Source organism: Sprattus sprattus, assembly GCF_963457725.1.
Source record: "Sprattus sprattus genome assembly, chromosome: 1".
NCBI classification, from domain to species: domain Eukaryota; kingdom Metazoa; phylum Chordata; class Actinopteri; order Clupeiformes; family Clupeidae; genus Sprattus; species Sprattus sprattus.
In genome coordinates this window covers 215,763-235,000 of record NC_137920.1, presented here as the reverse complement: position 1 = coordinate 235,000, position 19,238 = coordinate 215,763, and the positions used below count along the sequence as shown (strand labels likewise).

At 41.7% G+C, this 19,238-nt stretch overlaps 1 protein-coding gene across 1 annotated transcript in view; it reads left to right on the top strand.

The window, feature by feature from the left end:
* Positions 1–5,838, top strand: part of cacng3a (calcium channel, voltage-dependent, gamma subunit 3a) — a gene marked incomplete at both ends in the record, with an annotated part of 16,330 nt that extends 10,492 nt beyond the window's left edge. Inside the window, one exon of the mRNA XM_080841882.1 lies at positions 5,829–5,838. Coding sequence (XP_080698008.1) covers positions 5,829–5,838 — 10 coding nt within the window. The remainder of the gene's footprint in view (positions 1–5,828) is intronic.
* Positions 5,839–19,238: the final 13,400 nt, after the last annotated feature.

The following is a 19,238-nucleotide window of genomic DNA, read 5'->3' as shown; positions in this document are numbered from 1 at the left end:
CTTCTTTCCTTCATCCTCTCTTCTCTCCTTTCTTCACTCTTCTATCCTTTCTTCTTTCCTTCTTACATTCTTCTTTCCTTCTTTCGCTCTTCTTTCTTTTCTTCTTTCCTTCTTTCACTCTTCTTTCCTTCATCCTCTCTTCTCTCCTTTCTTCACTCTTCTATCCTTTCTTCTTTCCTTCTTTCACTCTTCTTTCCTTCATCCTCTCTTCTCTCCTTTCTTCACTCTTCTATCCTTTCTTCTTTCCTTCTTTCACTCTTCTTTCTTTTCTTCTTCCTTTCCTATCTTTTGCATTTCATGCACTGGTATTTCCTTCAGGAAATGCATTTTCTAGTTTCTGTATGCAAATTGAACATGCAAAGTAAAGTTCTTTATTCAAAATTCGTCCTTGTTTGACTCTTCTCTCCAAAGCTCAAACTATAAATTCTCTGAGTTCCTAATTTAGACAGGGTGACATTTTGGTGATTTTTCATCCTTTGAGTTCCAATCACTAATTTACACAGGAAGTGTAATATGAGTCCACAGTAAACATTCGTCTTTCTGCTGAAATGACTTCTAAAGCAACCTGCGCCTTTAAACCAACTTTGGGGCAGAGCCTTTTCTTTTTTGAGTCCATCCAGTGATTGATTTATTTTAGAGACATTCAAGAGCGCAGAGTGACGTCTGTATGTATTTTTTTCCTTTTCAGATAGTTTTTATTTTTTTATATTATTCTTTAGATTTTTAAAAGATGAGTAGGAAACTTTTTATTCTCTGAGTTCCTAATTTAGACATGAGGTAGACATTTTGGTAAAATGAGTCGAAGGTAAACATCCGGCTTTCTGCTGCAATGACTTCTAAAGCAACCTGCGCCTATAGATAAACTTTGGAGCCATACCCCTCTGTGCGATAGCTCTTAGACAGAGCCTTCAAGTCCATCCAGTGATTGATTGATTTATGAGACATTTAAGGGGTATGTTCTAAGAGTGGTGAATTCAATCTGATTGGAACTGCAAGAAATTAGGTTTAGGGTACAGCTTTAATCTGTTGAGGGGTGTTCCACGGTGGCACTTTAGGTTAGTGGATTGGGTTGAAGAGTTCTAATATTGGATGGTGATCTAATGACTCTTTAATTACGATTCTCCCTGAAGAAAGCAGAACAACAGAGACTTGAGCAGGAACCCAGAGAGAGCAAGAGGTTATCAATCAGGAGGGTTGGGATCAAATGGAGGGAGAGTGTGGTGAACGTAGCCATTACTCCTGCCTGTCTGAGCGGGTGTGTGTGAGTGTGTATGTGTGTGTGTGTGTGTGTGTTTGTCTGAGCGTGTGTGTGTGTGTTTGTCTGAGCGCGTGTGTGGTTGTTGCGTTCTTGCGTTCTATGTGAAGTAACTGATGATGATGGTGCTGATGTCCTCTGTTCCTTCTCCTCTGATCCACAATCATCTCTAGTTTTGTTGACATTGAGGTGAATGTTCTACTTATGGCACCTCGTCAATGAGCTTTACACCTCACTCCTGTCTGCTGTTTCATCACCAACAGTGATCACTGATGGTGATGAGAGTGACACACACATACACACACACACACACACACGGAAGTGACAAGCCTGTGTGTGTGTGTGTCACTTCCGACCCCTGTCTCATCACCACCAGGGATCAAGCCTGTGTGTGTGTGTGTGAATGTGGGTGTGTGTGTGTGTGTGTGTGTGTGTGTCACTTCCGACCCCTGTCTCATCACCACCAGGGATCAAGCCTGTGTGTGTGTGTGTGTGTGTATGTGTGAATGTGGGTGTGTGTGTGTGTGTGTGTCACTTCCGACCCCTGTCTCATCACCACCAGGGATCAAGCCTGTGTGTGTGTGAATGTGTGTGTGTGTGTGCGTGTGTGTGTGTGTGTGTGTGTGTGTGCCTTATGATGTAGTTGCTCTCATAGAAGGCAGTGCAGTCATGTGTGAGGAGTGTGTAGAGCTCATCACACACACACACTGTGAGAGACCGGACGGTCACCCCATGTTATTTGGGATGTTGCGACCAGAGATAGTGGTGTAGAGGAACAAACCACGATGCACAAGAGGACAGTTTGTATAAAAAAATATATATATTTGTATTCAAGTTGCTCCAGCACCAAAGATATATACAAAGACAAACAAACATAAATCAGTACTTAAACAGCACTTGAACCTATCTTACTAGTCTGAATAACAAAGCAACAGTATTCCAAAAGTATTCCATAAAGGATAAATGCATGTACTTCACCTAACACTTTTCCACACACACACACACACAGGCTTGATCACTGGTGGTGAGACAGCGGACAGGAGTGACACACACAAACACACACATGCAAACACACACACACACACACACACACACCATGTTAGGACAATGGTTCTGTATGTGAGCCAAATTAATTCACTAGGGCCACCTAGATCATGTTGGTACTGCATGACAACAGCACCAACAAAACTGGTTATCTCACCCGATTGGATGGGCATCAACTATGAAAACACATTGGAGAAGTTGAACACATGGGGCGCCACACTAAGTAGTGGTCAAGATAAAGATCAGTCTCATAAGACTCTTCAAATATACTGAAAGATTATCAAGAGTAAAAAAATATGGTATCCAACTAGACGTACCTAACTAAAGAACTAAGGTAATGTGTTAGACAGAGAGAGAGAGAGAGAGCGTTTGTGTGCGCAAGTGTGTATGCTCACGTCTGTGTGTTTTTTTTGTTCTGCCGTCATATGTTCATACTCTTCTGGTGGAATGAGTCATTTTCAGTATCTTATTAGCATAAGCGTTTTATCAAAGCACCGTATTGGTCATGTGTCTAGGAATTGGGCCCATCCAGCAGATGGCGTACGTGAGCAATCATCAGAGCCAAGCCATGCCGTTTCCACAATCTTCACTATCCACCGTTGCACACACACACAGACACACACACACATGCGCAGACAGAAACATACACACACACAAACACACACACACACACACACACACACACACACACACACACACAGCAAGTAACAGTAAACATGATAGGATACTCAGCTGCCGTGATGCATTTCAAAGACAAATGAAAATGAATCCATGGAAGCATATATCTGAAAGCATGAAATAGTATTTGTCTTAAATCCTCATTGCCACTGACACAACACCAGCTCTTCTACCATCAGATTGAAATAGTCCAAATGAAAGACAGCCATCTTATCTTTCAGGGCCTTAGATGACACGGCATCTTTCTAAGCAGTGTTCCAACCACAGAGATAAGCATTGAACTTTGCAACATAATAAAAACCAACTCGGCTCGTACCTTTCATATCTGTTTTATCTTTATGTCCGTGTCTTTATCTGGTTGGCACTGGGAGGGAGGCACACGCAGTTCTGGTGATGCGGTACATGGCACCATGTCTTTCAAAGGCCCTTCGAACGCGTATGATAATATGTGGCATCCTAAAGAGACACACTGAATACGAGTGTACAGAAACATATAATAAACTAATAATCAATGGCTTTCATTTTCCCTGTTGCATGTGTACATTTCAAATGAAAAACACAGAGAGAGAGGGAAGAAGAGAGAGAGAGGGAGGGAGAGAGAGAGATAGGGAGAGAGGGAGGGAGAGAGAGAGAGAGGGAGGGAGACCGAGATAGGGAGGGGAGAGAGAGGGAGGGAGGAGAGGGAGGCAGGGGGAAAGGGAGATAGAGAGAGGGAGAGAGAGAGAGAGAGGGAGAGAGAGAGAGGGAAGAAGAGAGAGAGAGGGAGGGAGAGAGAGAGATAGGGAGAGAGGAAGGGAGAGAGAGAGAGAGGGAGGGAGGGAGGGGAGAGAGAGGGAGGGAGGAGAGGGAGGCAGGGGGAAAGGGAGAGAGAGAGAGGGAGAGAGAGAGAGAGAGGGAGAGAGAGAGAGGGAAGAAGAGAGAGAGAGGGAGGGAGAGAGAGAGATAGGGAGAGAGGGAGGGAGAGAGAGAGAGAGGGAGGGAGGGAGGGAGCGAGAGAGAGGGAGGGAGACCGAGATAGGGAGGGGAGAGAGAGAGAGGGAGGGAGGAGAGGGAGGCAGGGGGAAAGGGAGAGAGAGAGAGGGAGGGAGGGAGAGAGAGGGAGGGAGGGGAGAGAGAGAGAGGGAGGGAGGGGAGAGAGGGAGGGAGAAGAGAGAGAGAGGGAGGAGAGGGAGGCAGGGGGAAAGGGAGAGAGAGAGGGAGGGAGAAAGAGGGAGGGAGGGAGAAAGAGGGAGGGAGGGAGGGGAGAGAGAGAGAGGGAGGGAGGGGAGAGAGGGAGGGAGAAGAGAGAGAGGGAGAGAGAGAGAGGGAGGGAGAAGAGAGAGAGGGAGAGAGAGAGGGAGGGGAAAGGGAGAGAGATGGGGAGGGAGGGGAGAGGGAGAGAGAGAGGGAGGGGGAGAAAGTGGGAGGCAGAGAGAGGGAGCGAGAGAGGAAGGGGGATTGAGGTAGGGAGAAATAGGAGAGAGAGGGGGGGGAGTGAGGGAGAGAGAGAGGGAGAGAAAGGGATAGAGAGAGGGAGAATGATTAACTCAGACAGAATCATACACAGGGACACATACACCCTCCTCCCCCCCCTCCAGAAACACACACACACACACACACACACACACACACACACATGATTCTGAACGTACGTAAGACCTTGGATATGTTTCAGCTGGTTCCAAAGACCAGAAACAACATCAGAACTTTTAGATGAAAACTGCCTGGATATGCCTGTTAAAACATAGAGATGTGCCTTAAGATTGACAAGAACAGCTCTGTTAATATCTAACCTGTAGTCAGAAACACTGGTGTTATGAAAGCCATCCATAAATGGCATAGAGGTTGGGGGAGGGACTGGGTGACTGTACAGCAGCACAGCAGTTTGATTATTAACAGAATGACGCCCTTTAAACAAACTACTCTTGGAGTTTCAATAGAGTCTGACACAATCCTAAGAGAACAGCCACGAGAGAGCTTCAGAGAACCTGTCAGCTTCTGAAATATGTAAGAATGGGGACTGAGAACTGAACAGGTAAGTCAAATCATTCATTGAAATATTGAAAAAGAGAGAGGGACGCAGAGAAGGAGGCAGAGAGAGAGAGGCAGAGAGAGAGGAAGGGGGAGAGAGGTAGGTAGACAAAAGGAGAGAGAGAGAGGGGGGAAAGGGATCTCAAACAGAATCATACACAGGGACACATACACCCTCCCCACAGGTAAGTCAAATCATTCATTGAAATATCGAAAAAGACAAGCCAAGTATATGCAGGCAGTAACAGGGTCCAGTTTCAGGCATTGAAGTGAATGTGAAGTGGTTCATATGAAGTGTGTGGGAGGACACAGTGTATCCAAGTTTAAACAGAAGAATTACACTTCATTAATTCATTAATATTACGCTGTTTGTGAGAAATGTGTTTTTACAGTTACCTCATGAAAGAATTTTTTTAAGGAAGCCTTTGTGATTAATGTCCAATTCAATAGAACATAACGATGAGGTCAGAGAAAATGGAGGAACGCTGTGATTGTCAACAAAGGGCTTCTTACTGGAGGTTGATGCAAGTCTCCAGACACTCTTAAAGACTACAGTTGAACAGATCCATGTAATGCTTAATAGTAAATGCTTTAAAAGACCAATTCAGAAGAGTCAACCAGTGTATTAATAATTGAAGGTAATCGGCAAAAGAGACTGGATCAAATGCAGTTGGCATATTAAATATAGATCACACCCCAGCAACAGGGCCTTCAGTGATACCAGTTTTCAACATTAGGGGGAGCACTAAGCCTCCTTTGTGAGGCCCTTGCAGTAGAAAAGCAGTCAACGTATCATACACAGCGATGAAGATGTGAACCTCCTGTGTTTATGTCCTGATAGTGAGCTTTAGTCCAGTTAGAGGACTTAGAGGACTAACTGTGTAGCTCTTGTGTACTGGTGAGAGTGTGGTGGTCACTAAGTAGTTTGAACAGGGTGCTTAAAGTCCATCCTTCTAATCTTTAACACCAGCATATGCAGTCCCTCCCTGAGAATGAAAACGACGTTAAAGATGTTTTTGGAAACTTTAACATTATGTTAAAGACTATGTACAGGCAGCAAGAGTTATGTGTGTTTAATATGTTACTGTGACTGACATGGATGAACCTGTTCACACACACGCACACACACACACACACACGCCCCCACACAATCACTCACACACACACACACACACACACACACACACACACACAAACATAAACATACACACATAATGTACAAAGAGACATGGGAATTATTGTAAATATTATATTTTAAACTGATTTTAAACAATTAAAAAAGACAGATATGTTTTTTGTGGTACACGTACTGCATCTGATGCTTTTTGTAGTCAAGCAGAGTTCCAAAAGGTTGATCTAGAGCAGTAGAGACTTGTCAGGAATGTTTAGACATGAAGCTGAAACCTGAGACTGTGACACAATGATGTTTTTTATTCCCAGTGATTCAACAAGCTGGTGTTCTAAAGATTGTTTATCCTGTTACTCTTGCTGTAAAAGAGACGTGTGTCTCAGTCCTATTAATTCATGTTCAGTTGCTGTTCTCACATATTTATCAGATGGAATTATTGTGTCCTCAGGGACAGTTGAAGAGTGGATAAGGGACGAATCCTTCGGACACTGAGGTAAGGTGGATCATGGCTGCAGATCTAGAGAGATATTGAGATATTCATAGAGATATTGTTACACACTTCAGCAAGTCTATTGAGATAAAACAATGTTGTGTATTTTCTGTAAGCCATCAGAGTCATTGTCAGTGTGTTTATGATTAGTGCCCTAGTGGGGTTTTACTAATGCGAGTTTGCCTATCTATATCACTGTTTGTATGCCGTGAGGTAATAAAGGGCATAGAGGCATAGAGGCCAAAAGTACACCTGACTCTGTGTGACGCTACATTGGTGTCAGTCAGTGGGATTACAAGTCGCTCGCTACAATATTCACATCATACCACCCTGGGCTTTTCCTCTTTTGTGACCCACAGGTGGAGGATATATATTCATATATTTAGTTGAATGTTCAGGGATAGGCCTACTGCTTTGGTGGAGGATATTTATTACAGATTTTTCCAATCTTTTGTACTCTTGTCTCAATACCATGTAACCAAAACACTTAACACATCCAGCATACCAGTATACTATGTGTACCAGTAAACTGCTTGCCCCTTTGCTTAGATACAAATACAGTCAATGACCACTTCTTTCAGAATTCATGGATACCTGCTGTGCAGCAATTTTTCAAATATTTAGATACTCAGTTCAAAACTTAGTCTAGTTTAGATGATTGTAGATTGAAAGATGCTGTATTTTGACAGACAAATTAAGTTATATGCTTGAATAAGACAAAGTATTCTTATTTTAGCAGAAAGGTTTTTTAGATTATTCATTATATATTTGCAGACCTCTTTTCATCTCTACAGAGGGCAAACATAGATGAAGCTGTTCCTGAAGAGTTGTTTTCACTATTACAGTACTGCACTATATGTAAGTCATAGGCTATCAGTGAAAGACAGTGATTGAAGAATGCAACTGCAGTATATTTGCCAAACTCAATAGTGACATCTATTGTGACTCACTTTTGGCTGAAGCATGAGTTGTGTTTTGGTGGTTGTAGTGCATTTTGCACCAAAGGTTAACTGATATGCTAAGGTGTGTGTCTGTTAAGTCCACTGTGTGAAGTGTTTGGGAAGAGTGTAAATAATCGGATAAAACTGTTAAGTAATTGGTTGAATGTTCAGGGATAGGCCTACTGCTTTGGTGGAGGATATTTATTCATGTATTTGGTTGAATGTACAGGGATAGGCCTACTGCTTTGGTGGAGGGTATTTATTCATGTATTTGGTTGAATGTACAGGGATAGGCCTACTGCTTTGGTGGAGGATATTTATTCATGTATTTGGTTGAATGTTCAGGGATAGGCCTACTGCTTTGGTGGAGGATATTTATTCATGTATTTGGTTGAATGTTCAGGGATTGGCCTACTGCTTTGGTGGAGGATATTTATTCATGTATTTGTCTGAATGTTCAGGGATAGGCCTACTGCTTTGGTGGAGGATATTTATTCATGTGGTTGAATGTTCAGGGATAGGCCTACTGCTTTGGTGGAGGATATTTATTCATGTATTTGTCTGAATGTTCAGGGATAGGCCTACTGCTTTGGTGGAGGATATTTATTCATGTGGTTGAATGTTCAGGGATAGGCCTACTGCTTTGGTGGAGGATATTTATTCATGTATTTGTCTGAATGTTCAGGGATAGGCCTACTGCTTTGGTGGAGGATATTTATTCATGTGGTTGAATGTTCAGGGATAGGCCTACTGCTTTGGTGGAGGATATTTATTCATGTATTTGTCTGAATGTTCAGGGATAGGCCTACTGCTTTGGTGGAGGATATTTATTCATGTGGTTGAATGTTCAGGGATAGGCCTACTGCTTTGGTGGAGGATATTTATTCATGTATTTGTCTGAATGTTCAGGGATAGGCCTACTGCTTTGGTGGAGGATATTTATTCATGTGGTTGAATGTTCAGGGATAGGCCTACTGCTTTGGTGGAGGATATTTATTCATGTATTTGTCTGAATGTTCAGGGATAGGCCTACTGCTTTGGTGGAGGATATTTATTCATGTGGTTGAATGTTCAGGGATAGGCCTACTGCTTTGGTGGAGGATATTTATTCATGTATTTGTCTGAATGTTCAGGGATAGGCCTACTGCTTTGGTGGAGGATATTTATTCATGTATTTGTCTGAATGTTCAGGGATAGGCCTACTGCTTTGGTGGAGGATATTTATTCATGTGGTTGAATGTTCAGGGATAGGCCTACTGCTTTGGTGGAGGATATTTATTCATGTATTTGTCTGAATGTTCAGGGATAGGCCTACTGCTTTGGTGGAGGATATTTATTCATGTGGTTGAATGTTCAGGGACAGGCCTACTGCTTTGGTGGAGGATATTTATTCATGTATTTGTCTGAATGTTCAGGGATTGGCCTACTGCTTTGGTGGAGGATATTTATTAATGTATTTGGTTGAATGTACATGGATAGGCCTACTGCTTTGGTGGAGGATATTTATTCATGTATTTGGTTGAATGTACAGGGATAGGCCTACTGCTTTGGTGGAGGATATTTATTCATGTATTTGGTTGAATGTAGAGGGATAGGCCTACTGCTTTGGTGGAGGATATTTATTCATGTATTTGGTTGAATGTACAGGGATAGGCCTACTGCTTTGGTGGAGGATATTTATTCATGTATTTGGTTGAATGTACAGGGATATGCCTACTGCTTTGGTGGAGGATATTTATTCATGTGGTTGAATGTGCAGGGATAGGGCTACTGCTTTGGTGGAGGATATTTATTCATGTATTTGTCTGAATGTTCAGGGATAGGCCGACTGCTTTGGTGGAGGATATTTATTCATGTATTTGGTTGAATGTTCAGGGATAGGCCTACTGCTTTGGTGGAGGATATTTATTCATGTATTTGTCTGAATGTACAGGGATAGGCCTACTGCTTTGGTGGAGGATATTTATTCATGTATTTGTCTGAATGTACAGGGTAACCTACTGCTTTGGTGGAGGATATTTATTCATGTATTTGGTTGAATGTACAGGGATAGGCCTACTGCTTTGGTGGAGGATATTTATTCATGTATTTGGTTGAATGTACAGGGATAGGCCTTCTGCTTTGGTGGAGGATATTTATTCATGTACAGTCGTGGCCAAAAGTTTTGAGAATGACACAAATTTACATTTTCACAAAGTTTGCTGCTTCAGTGTCTTTAGATATTTTTGTCAGATGTTACTATGGAAGACTGAAGTATATTTAAAAACATTTAATAACTGTCAAAGGCTTTTATTGGCAATTATTGGCAATTACCTGAAGTTAATGCAAAAAGTTTTGACCCTTCTTTTTCAAGACCTCTGCAATCCGCCGATTGACCACAAGTTCTCAATGGGATTAAGGTCTGGGGAGTTTCCTGGCCAATGGACCCAAAATATCAATGTTTTGTTCCCCGAACCACTTAGTTATCACTTTTGCCTTATGGCAAGGTGCTCCATCATGCTGGAAAAGGCATTGTCCATCACCAAACTGTTCCTAGATGGTTGGGAGAAGTTGCTCTCGGAGGATGTTTTGGTCCAGCAAGCGCCAGGACCGTCTCCTAAACATGATTCAGCTGCGGGATCGGGTCACCTCCAGCACAGAGCTTGCTCAGGAATGGCAGCAGGCAGGTGTGAGTGCATCTGCACGCCCAGTGAGGCGAAGACTTTTGGAGGATGGCCTGGTGTCAAGAAGGGCAGCAAAAAGCCATTCTCTCCAGGAAAAACATCAGGGACCGACTCATATTCTGCAAAAGGTACAGGGATTGGACTGCTGAGGACTGGGGTAAAGTCATTTTCTCTGATGAATCCCCTTTCCGATTGTTTGGGGCATCTGCAAATAAGCTTGTTCGGAGAAAGACAAGGTGAGTGCTACCATCAGTCCTGTGTCAAGCCAACAGTAAAGCATCCTTAGACCATTCATGTGTGGGGTTGCTCCTCAGCCAAGGGAATGGGCTCGCTCACAATTTTGCCTAAGAACACAGCCATGAATAAAGAATGGTGCCAAAACATCCTCCGAGAGCAACTTCTCCCAACCATCCAGGAAACAGTTTTGTGAAGAACAATGCCTTTTCCAGCATGATGGAGCACCTTGCCATAAGGCAAAAATTATAACTAAGTGGCTCGGGAAACAAAACATTGATATTTTGGGTCCATTGGCCAGAAAACTCCCCAGACCTTAATCCCATTGAGAGCTTGTGGTCAATCCTCAAGAGGCGGGTGGACAAACAAATAAAAACTATTTCTCACAAACTCCAAGCATTGATTATGCAAGAATGGGCCGCCATCAGTCAGGATGTGGCCCAGAAGTTAATTGACAGCATGCCAGGGCGGAATGCAGAGGTCTTGAAAAAGAAGGGTCAAAACTGCACATATTGACTTTTTGCATTAACTTCATGTAATTGCCAATAAAAGCCAGTGACACTTATTTAATGTTTGTTATTATACTTCAGTCTTTCATAGTAACATCTGACAAAAAAATCTAAAGACACTGAAGCAGCAAACTTTGTGAAAATGCATATTTGTCCACGACTGTACTTGTCTGAATGTACAGGGATAGGCCTACTGCTTTGGTGGAGGATATTTATTCATGTATTTGGTTGAATGTACAGGGATAGGCCTACTGCTCTAGTGGAGGATATTTATTCATGTATTTGGTTGAATGTTCAGGGATAGGCCTACTGCTTTGGTGGAGGATATTTATTAATATGGTTGAATGTTCATGATAGGCCTACTACTTTGGTGGAGGAAGTAGAAATAGACTGTATCTTTGTCCTCCCAGACACAAGCTTATGTTCCTGGTGAATAGCCATGGTCTACTGAATCAGTGTGAATATGGGTGATTTAATGGCATGTTGGTTAATTCACTCTTGGGTTTTATACCACTTGGACAGGGAAATGTACACAAATAAAAGAAAAGGCCTCAAAAAGAATCATACGACACAGAAATCGTTTGAAACCTGTTTTTGTTCTCTCTTATGAGAAAAAACTTTTTTCCTTTCTGACGTCAAAATTTGACTTGATTTTCAGAAATTAAGAAATGCTAGATTGTCTGTAAAATGTAAGATGTCTCAGCGAAAAGAGAGTTCCAATTCTCTGTTTGATCAAAGTGTCAAATGAGAAATACCGTTATTCTAGTAATAATCTGCTGTTTAATTAACCCAGTACGGTCTGGTGTCAGAGGCAAGACCATAGTCACCCCAAGCAGGTTACCACAAGGAAATATATTGGATTGAAACAGAATTCATTAAGACTGATGGATACAAATTCATACAAAGTTAAAATTTTTATGGGCAAGCAGCACCTTTACCACATAAACTCCAATATGTGGAGCTTAGTCTGACGCCACTGGCAGTAATTCAGCTAATCCGTTTACTTTTACCGCCATCTAGTGGCCACTCATGGCCAGGGAAATGTAGACATATGAAAGAAAAGGCCTAAAACAGAACCATAAGCAGTGTTGGGTATCATTACTTTTGAAAGTAATCCGTTACGTTACTACGTTATTATCAATTAAAAGTAATCCGTTACGTTACCTATAAATAAAAGAAACGCGTTAGAGTACTCGTGCGTTACCAACAATTAAAATGCGTTTGGGGTGCGTGAGTGTCCGTCTAGCGCAACAACACACAAGCTTAAGTTAATGTTCTGTTTACTTGGCAATGGGTTTTCTATATTTTCCCACGTAGATCAAACGAATGACAATGCAGTTCATGATGGGAGTTGACTAGCTACTACTGATATAGGCTTACTAGTTGCCATAACTGTAGCAATACCTCACGGCAGCTAGCTAGCAAGCTGCTACATGAACTTGCAACACACATCCTCCTTTAGATGCACCAACAGTGCTGACTGTTTATGAATCAATCATGAACCTATAGCATAATGACAGGAAAGACAGTCATCATATTGCACGTTTTATTTAACAGGCATTCATCCTTTGATAATTAGAACAGCTTCCATGAACACATAGCTTATCCACTTTACAAGTGCAGGCGCCTAACAAAGTGCTTAACAGGTAGGCACGCAACCTTTTAGAATTGGGAATTTAACTCTGGCAAAAATACAATAGTCCTGTCAAATTGTAGCCTAGTAAAAACAAACAAAAAAACCTACTGGCAAATGTTCCTCCTTTCTTTTATCTTAACAACACGATGTAGGCTACTACCGTATGCGTTGCACAAAAGAGCAGGACATGGCACTAAAAAAACATTGAAGAACTGAAAATGTTCGTGTGACCCTAGGCTAGCCCTACATTCATAATAATCACGTAGGCTACCTTTAGCCTATTCATCACCACAGATTGCATTTTACCACTATGTTCTTGTCCTTTTCGCTCTGTAACTCAAAATAATGCGCGTACCCAGGAATCTAAGGCTGTCTTCTCGGCCATCTTGCCGGGGTACAAACAAACACACGTAGCTTACACACACAGGTGCGCGCGCACACACCCACACCCACACAGAGAGAGAGAGAGAGAGAGAGAGATGCAAGGAGCAGGGCAGTCACAAACGCAAGCAGCAGCATCTGACTAAATGCAGAAAACCCGGGACTTTACTTTCCTTATCGAGGGAAATTAACGGAGTAACGAGTGCTTATTTTGGAAATTAACGAGTTACTGATTACTGAATTCGCAAAACTAACGCGTTAGGTTACTCGTTACTGAAAAAAACGAATAAGAGTACTCTAACTTGTAACGTGCTACCCTCAACACTGACCATAAGGCACAGAAATGGTTTGACAACAGCTAAAAAAAAAACAGTTAAAAGAAAGAAAGGTTTGTCGCACCTTAGTATGACCTACCTCACAGAAATGGAATGAGCCAGTAAGACTTTGATTTGATATTCAGAAATTAAGAAATAAATGTCTCAAAATGTAAACATGTAAAATGTAATATGTCTTAGCCATACAGAAAGAGAATCAAATTCTCTGTATGAACAAAGTGTCAAATGGGTAATTCCTAGCCTGACGATGTCATACTCATAATTCCAGTCAGAATATGAGTCTGAAGCTGCTCCTTTGAGCTGTGATTAAGGGGGCGTGTTTCAACGAACCAGGAAAGAAAATGCCTCTTCGCTCAATTGGATACCTAGAACTAATCAGAGCAACGTAGTATGACCATGTGATACATTAAACTTTTACAGAATCCCGTAGAAAGGACGGCAAAAACATCTTTACGATCTACAAATGCCTTGATTGCGTTTCTTTGTTCCTCTTTCAAAGTTAAGGGGCTGTCGAGGTCTTCTAAAACCGACTCAATGGCAGAATCTACAGATCTCCAGCGCAGCCATGTTTGTTGAACACGGATTTGAACCGAGCGCTCTTTGGTGACTCTTTGGTGACTCTTTGGTGACTTACTGTTCATCATCTGTCGATCATCGTCTAAAGCCCGCCCTGGCACTTTGATTGGCTGTACTCTTTTCTACCAGGAAAAATTTCTCCCCAACGGCCGAAGAGCCAGAGCGAACTTCCCGTCCACATTTTTTTATGGGCGGAGTTTGGGCTGGTATCCAGGCTAGGTAATACCATTATTCTAGTAATAATGTGCTGTTGTGGAGAGTAGATTAGTGCTGCCCAGCGCCGCCGACAGGGGGGGACAAACGGGTACGTTGAACGGGGGGGGGGATAACTGGACCCCCATGAAGTTGGGATTAATTATTGTATGTATACTTCAAAATGTGTTGATTTAGAGAAGAAAAGTGCTTTATTTGCATTCAATTAATGACTCCTAGATTGTTTGCCTTCATTGCCCTTGAAAAAACGGCCAATAACCCCCTATCACCCCTATGTCAAAATGGTTTGGTCTTTGGAGAAGAAAAAAGACGACATCATTCCATTTGTGGCAAGGGTGTAGGTTTGCGTAGGGTTGGTAGGGACTAGTTACGACCAAAGATTGGGAAAGACAAAAAAAAGTCCCTAACAATATTTTGTTAATTTGAGAAAAAATGATTTTGCACAATATATTTGCAAACTCATTCGTATTATTATCAATACCATGTTCGTCGCCCAGAAGAGTTATAAATACATTTCTAAGTTTTCCAATGCGCCCTCGAGCCTGTGAGACAAGATGCTGTCATTGAATTGGCTGAAGTGGCAGAGTCAGAAACACTACGTGAATCCTGAAAGAGTTCTGCAAGTAGTCTGATACGGTAAGCTACTAAATACGCCAGGAAATAATAACGCCTCATATCAGTATTTCGTTTGGTCTCAGCATTGATATTTTTGACCCTTTTGTGGTCTGTAGATAGGGAAAAGACACCTAAAAAGGAAAGAGATCCCAGAAGTGTTTTCCACCCATAGAGTAAGGAGCTATCAAAAAGCCCTGGTCGCTGTTAGTTAGTCGGAAAACTACCCACACTGCGAAGCTGCTAACCCTAAGTCGCCACCCATTGTACAATGGAAACATGTTTTGAAAGTTGTTAGTGTGTGTACAGCATGTAACTTTTGCTTGCTTTACATCTCGTCTTGTTGAAGCCAGAAGGAAAAGCGACCCTACCCACCTAATTAAACCATGCTAGTTCAGTCTAGTACCAGCAGCCTAGCAACTCATAATAAGGGTGACCAGATGTCTTTTTACCTGGGCATATCTTGTCGAGACCTAAAAAATCTCAAATCTGGTCACCCTATAAACTGGTAGGCCTACATGATCCCTAGGATAGTAATAAAACTATCTCCGTTCCCTGTAATGTCTCGACCAATGTCAGCAGTCAACTAAGCATGGTTAATGTCTATTGAATTGATGAATTGTTGTGCAGGAAAAACAGCAGCCTGAAGCTACAGATGTAAAGCAGGGTGATGATTAATCAGCATAAGGGCTTCAGATGAGACGTTGAATTGTCCATTTTGGTAAAGATTGCATTCAAATGCTGTTTTTTAAAGGGATGTTCAGGCAACTTTACCCATGAATGTAATCAATCACACTGGCTATTTTGAGAATACATGTTATACTTGAAGGTAGTAAAAAGGTGCAATAAATTGGGATCCCCAAATGTATGCAGCATATAATTCATGAATACATTATTTCATTGCACTGCAATCCAGATGATGTAGGCTTAGTACAGCTCCATAATACCTGAACCAATTACCTACATATTACAAATGAATTTCAGAACAAACAAATGCACTGCATGTACTTCTCATTAGGTAATTTTATTCATTAAGGCAAGATTTGGAAATGCATTCATGAAGCTAAGAAATCCAGTGCATATGTAGTGCAGGTTGAGGGAGAAGCAGCTGGACCATCAGGGCTTCAGATGAGGTCTTACTCATGTTTGGGATATCCAAAAAGGACAACAAAAACATATGATGTCAAGAAATGTGGAGAACGTTTAGTTTTGTATTTAAACTAAGGGTTTATTATTCTTATTATGTTTAAATCAGTTCCAAGTTCCACAAGTTAGTACACAAATGTTAATATAATCTAATAAAGTTTGCCTGTTAAATATAACATCAACTACATTTCTAATTTATGTTAGGGGTGGGGGTGTCTGCCGGGCAGTGTCCCTACCAATGCTGAGACCAAACCTACGCCCTTGGGTATGATTCTGAAAGCCATAACTTCACTCAGTCCATATCCATAGCCTATCCAATTAAAGTTGTCATTTGTTTGAATTTCCGTCATTTAAGAGTAGGGTAGGACTGAGAAAGTAGAGGTGTGTGTGGTTTTTTGGGGGGGGCCCATTGAGAGAATTTTGTCCCGGGCCCAGCCAAACCTGTCAGCGGCCCTGGCGCTGCCACCAGCTTTATTAACCCAGTCTGGTCTGGTGTCAGAGGCAACACCATAGTCACCACAAGCAGGTTAACACAGCTCTATTAACCCAGTCTGGTCTGGTGCCAGAGGGAACACCATAGTCACCACAAGCAGGTTAACACAGCTCTATTAACCCAGTCTGGTCTGGTGTCAGAGGCAACACCATAGTCACCACAAGCAGGTTAACACAGCTCTATTAACCCAGTCTGGTCTGGTGCCAGAGGGAACACCATAGTCACCACAAGCAGGTTAACACAGCTCTATTAACCCAGTCTGGTCTGGTGTCAGAGGCAACACCATAGTCACCACAAGCAGGTTAACACAGCTCTATTAACCCAGTCTGGTCTGGTGTCAGAGGCAACACCATAGTCACCACAAGCAGGTTAACACAGCTCTATTAACCCAGTCTGGTCTGGTGTCAGAGGCAACACCATAGTCACCACAAGCAGGTTACCACAGCTTTATTAACCCAGTCTGGTCTGGTGTCAGAGGCAACACCATAGTCACCACAAGCAGGTTACCACAGCTTTATTAACCCAGTCTGGTCTGATGTCAGAGGGAACACCATAGTCACCACAAGCAGGTTACCACAGCTTTATTAACCCAGTCTGGTCCGGTGTCAGAGGCAACACCATAGTCACCACAAGCAGGTTACCACAGCTTTATTAACCCAGTCTGGTCCGGTGTCAGAGGCAACACCATAGTCACCACAAGCAGGTTACCACAGCTTTATTAACCCAGTCTGGTCCGGTGTCAGAGGCAACACCATAGTCACCACAAGCAGGCTACCACAGCTTTATTAACCCAGTCTGGTCCGGTGTCAGAGGCAACACCATAGTCACCACAAGCAGGTTAACACAGGGAAATATATTTAATTGAACACAGAATTAATTTAAACTTCTAACAACATCTATTCCTCTCAGAAGACAGTAATAGGTTGAGTTCCTCAACACAGTCTTATAGTTGAACTGAACTGAGGCTAATACTTAAGCAACCACTGGCAAGAGATGCGAACATAACATAATATGCAAAACATAACATAATTTGCACACTGTCCAGTAGGCCTTTTTTTATGAAATTCAACAGCCCAGATCCATTACGGTAGTTTAGCATATTTAGTAGCACGTCTAATAGAGGTATACTCCACTTTCACACATAGGCCACATCTACTTTAATGTAGACGTATTACATTGCCAAATAATAATAATAACTACATCGACAAGAAACTAACCTACTTCATTGATAATTTAATGTATATGCTGTGTTGAAAAAATCCATCCATAGAATGAACTTCATTTTCACATCTTACCATATTTCTAAACTTGAGTTTACTGACGTCTATGTCACTTTTGAACTGCTCCATGCTCCGCATTAATGGTTTGATCCTCTTTGTAACTACAGAATGGTAGTCCACCACACGAATGTAGTCGCGCATGCTCAGTTACTCACTGCACGATGGTAGTCCGGTAGCATGCGTCACTTTGCGACACTCTCAACAGCGGAATACAATCGTTAGCTACAGCTTGTGGAACTTTGCGATTGAAGGTATACTTTAAGAAGCTTGGTCATTGTAAACAGGGGCGATTCTAGGGAGTGTGGGGGCCCTAGGCAGAAATTCTTAGGGGGCCCTACCGACCAGTGTTCATCACCCTTATGTTAGGCAAAAAAATCTGACGCCGACGCGAAATGTATGAAATAAAAGCTTTTTTTTATTCAAAATATAAGAACATGTTCCAAACATGAAAAACACTTATTTTTCACTGGAAGTGGATGATGCTAGACCTGATATGCAATTTTTTTTTTTTAAAAACAGGGTTTATCTTAAAGAATCTTTTCAGAGCATGTCACATGTTATCAATTGAGGTAAAATATATTGAACTCCAGAGGTGTAAAAAGTACTGAAATGTTGTACTCAAGTAAAAGTACAATTACTTTGATAAAATTGTACTTAAGTTCAAGTAATATTACCCATCTAAAAATCTACTCAAGTAAAAGTAAAAAGTAAACATAGCAATGGTCAATTATCGAAAAATAGTTGACCACATAACGTTGGGAAGCCCCATTCAAATGAATGGAGCATTCTACAGTATTAAAGGCACCCAGTGCAACTTTCGAGGCTTAAAAATAAACATTCAATTTCTAGTCTTTTTTACACGTAGTAAGTTTCAATAACTCCATACCATTACATACCGACATTCAAGCAGCAAAGATGAGACGTCGTTGTGTGGTGAGAACTGATAGAAAATCGATAACAACAACAATCGCCGCCATTTTCTTTATTTTTTGGTAACCTACAATAAATAAAGCAGGTTCCAGTCAATGGAAAAATGGCTTCTCCCCACCGGCGATTGTTGTTGTTTACGATTTTCTATCAGTTCTCACCACACAACGACGTCTCATCTTTGCTCCTTGAATGTCGATATGTAATGGTATGGAGTTATTGAAACTTACTACGTGCAAAAAAGACTAGAAATTGAATGTTTATTTTTCATTGAATGTTTACATAAAGTTGCACTGGGTGCCTTTAAGAAGAGCCGTGTATGTTCATAAAGAATCTTTACAATTAATAAGCAATCAAACAGGTAGCAGCTACAGTTAACAATTCAAGTGGAACACTGGACATAAGGTTTTCATCATCAGGGTTTGGTAGGGGCACTTTATCTGTCCGTTTCGTCATAAATTTAAGTTATGATCCTGAGGAGGGAATAGAGATAGGGAAGAGATGTTTCATTTTTCTCCTTGAGCATGGCTTTCATTGCTATCACAGCATTAACAAGATAAAAGCAACATTATGCAACTATTTTACCCTTCAGAATGGGTTAAGTGTTTTGTTGTGTTGCACTTGCTTAATGTTTGACTGTGTTATGAAAGTTGTTCACTAACTAGTTCGTTAGCATCTCTAGCGAT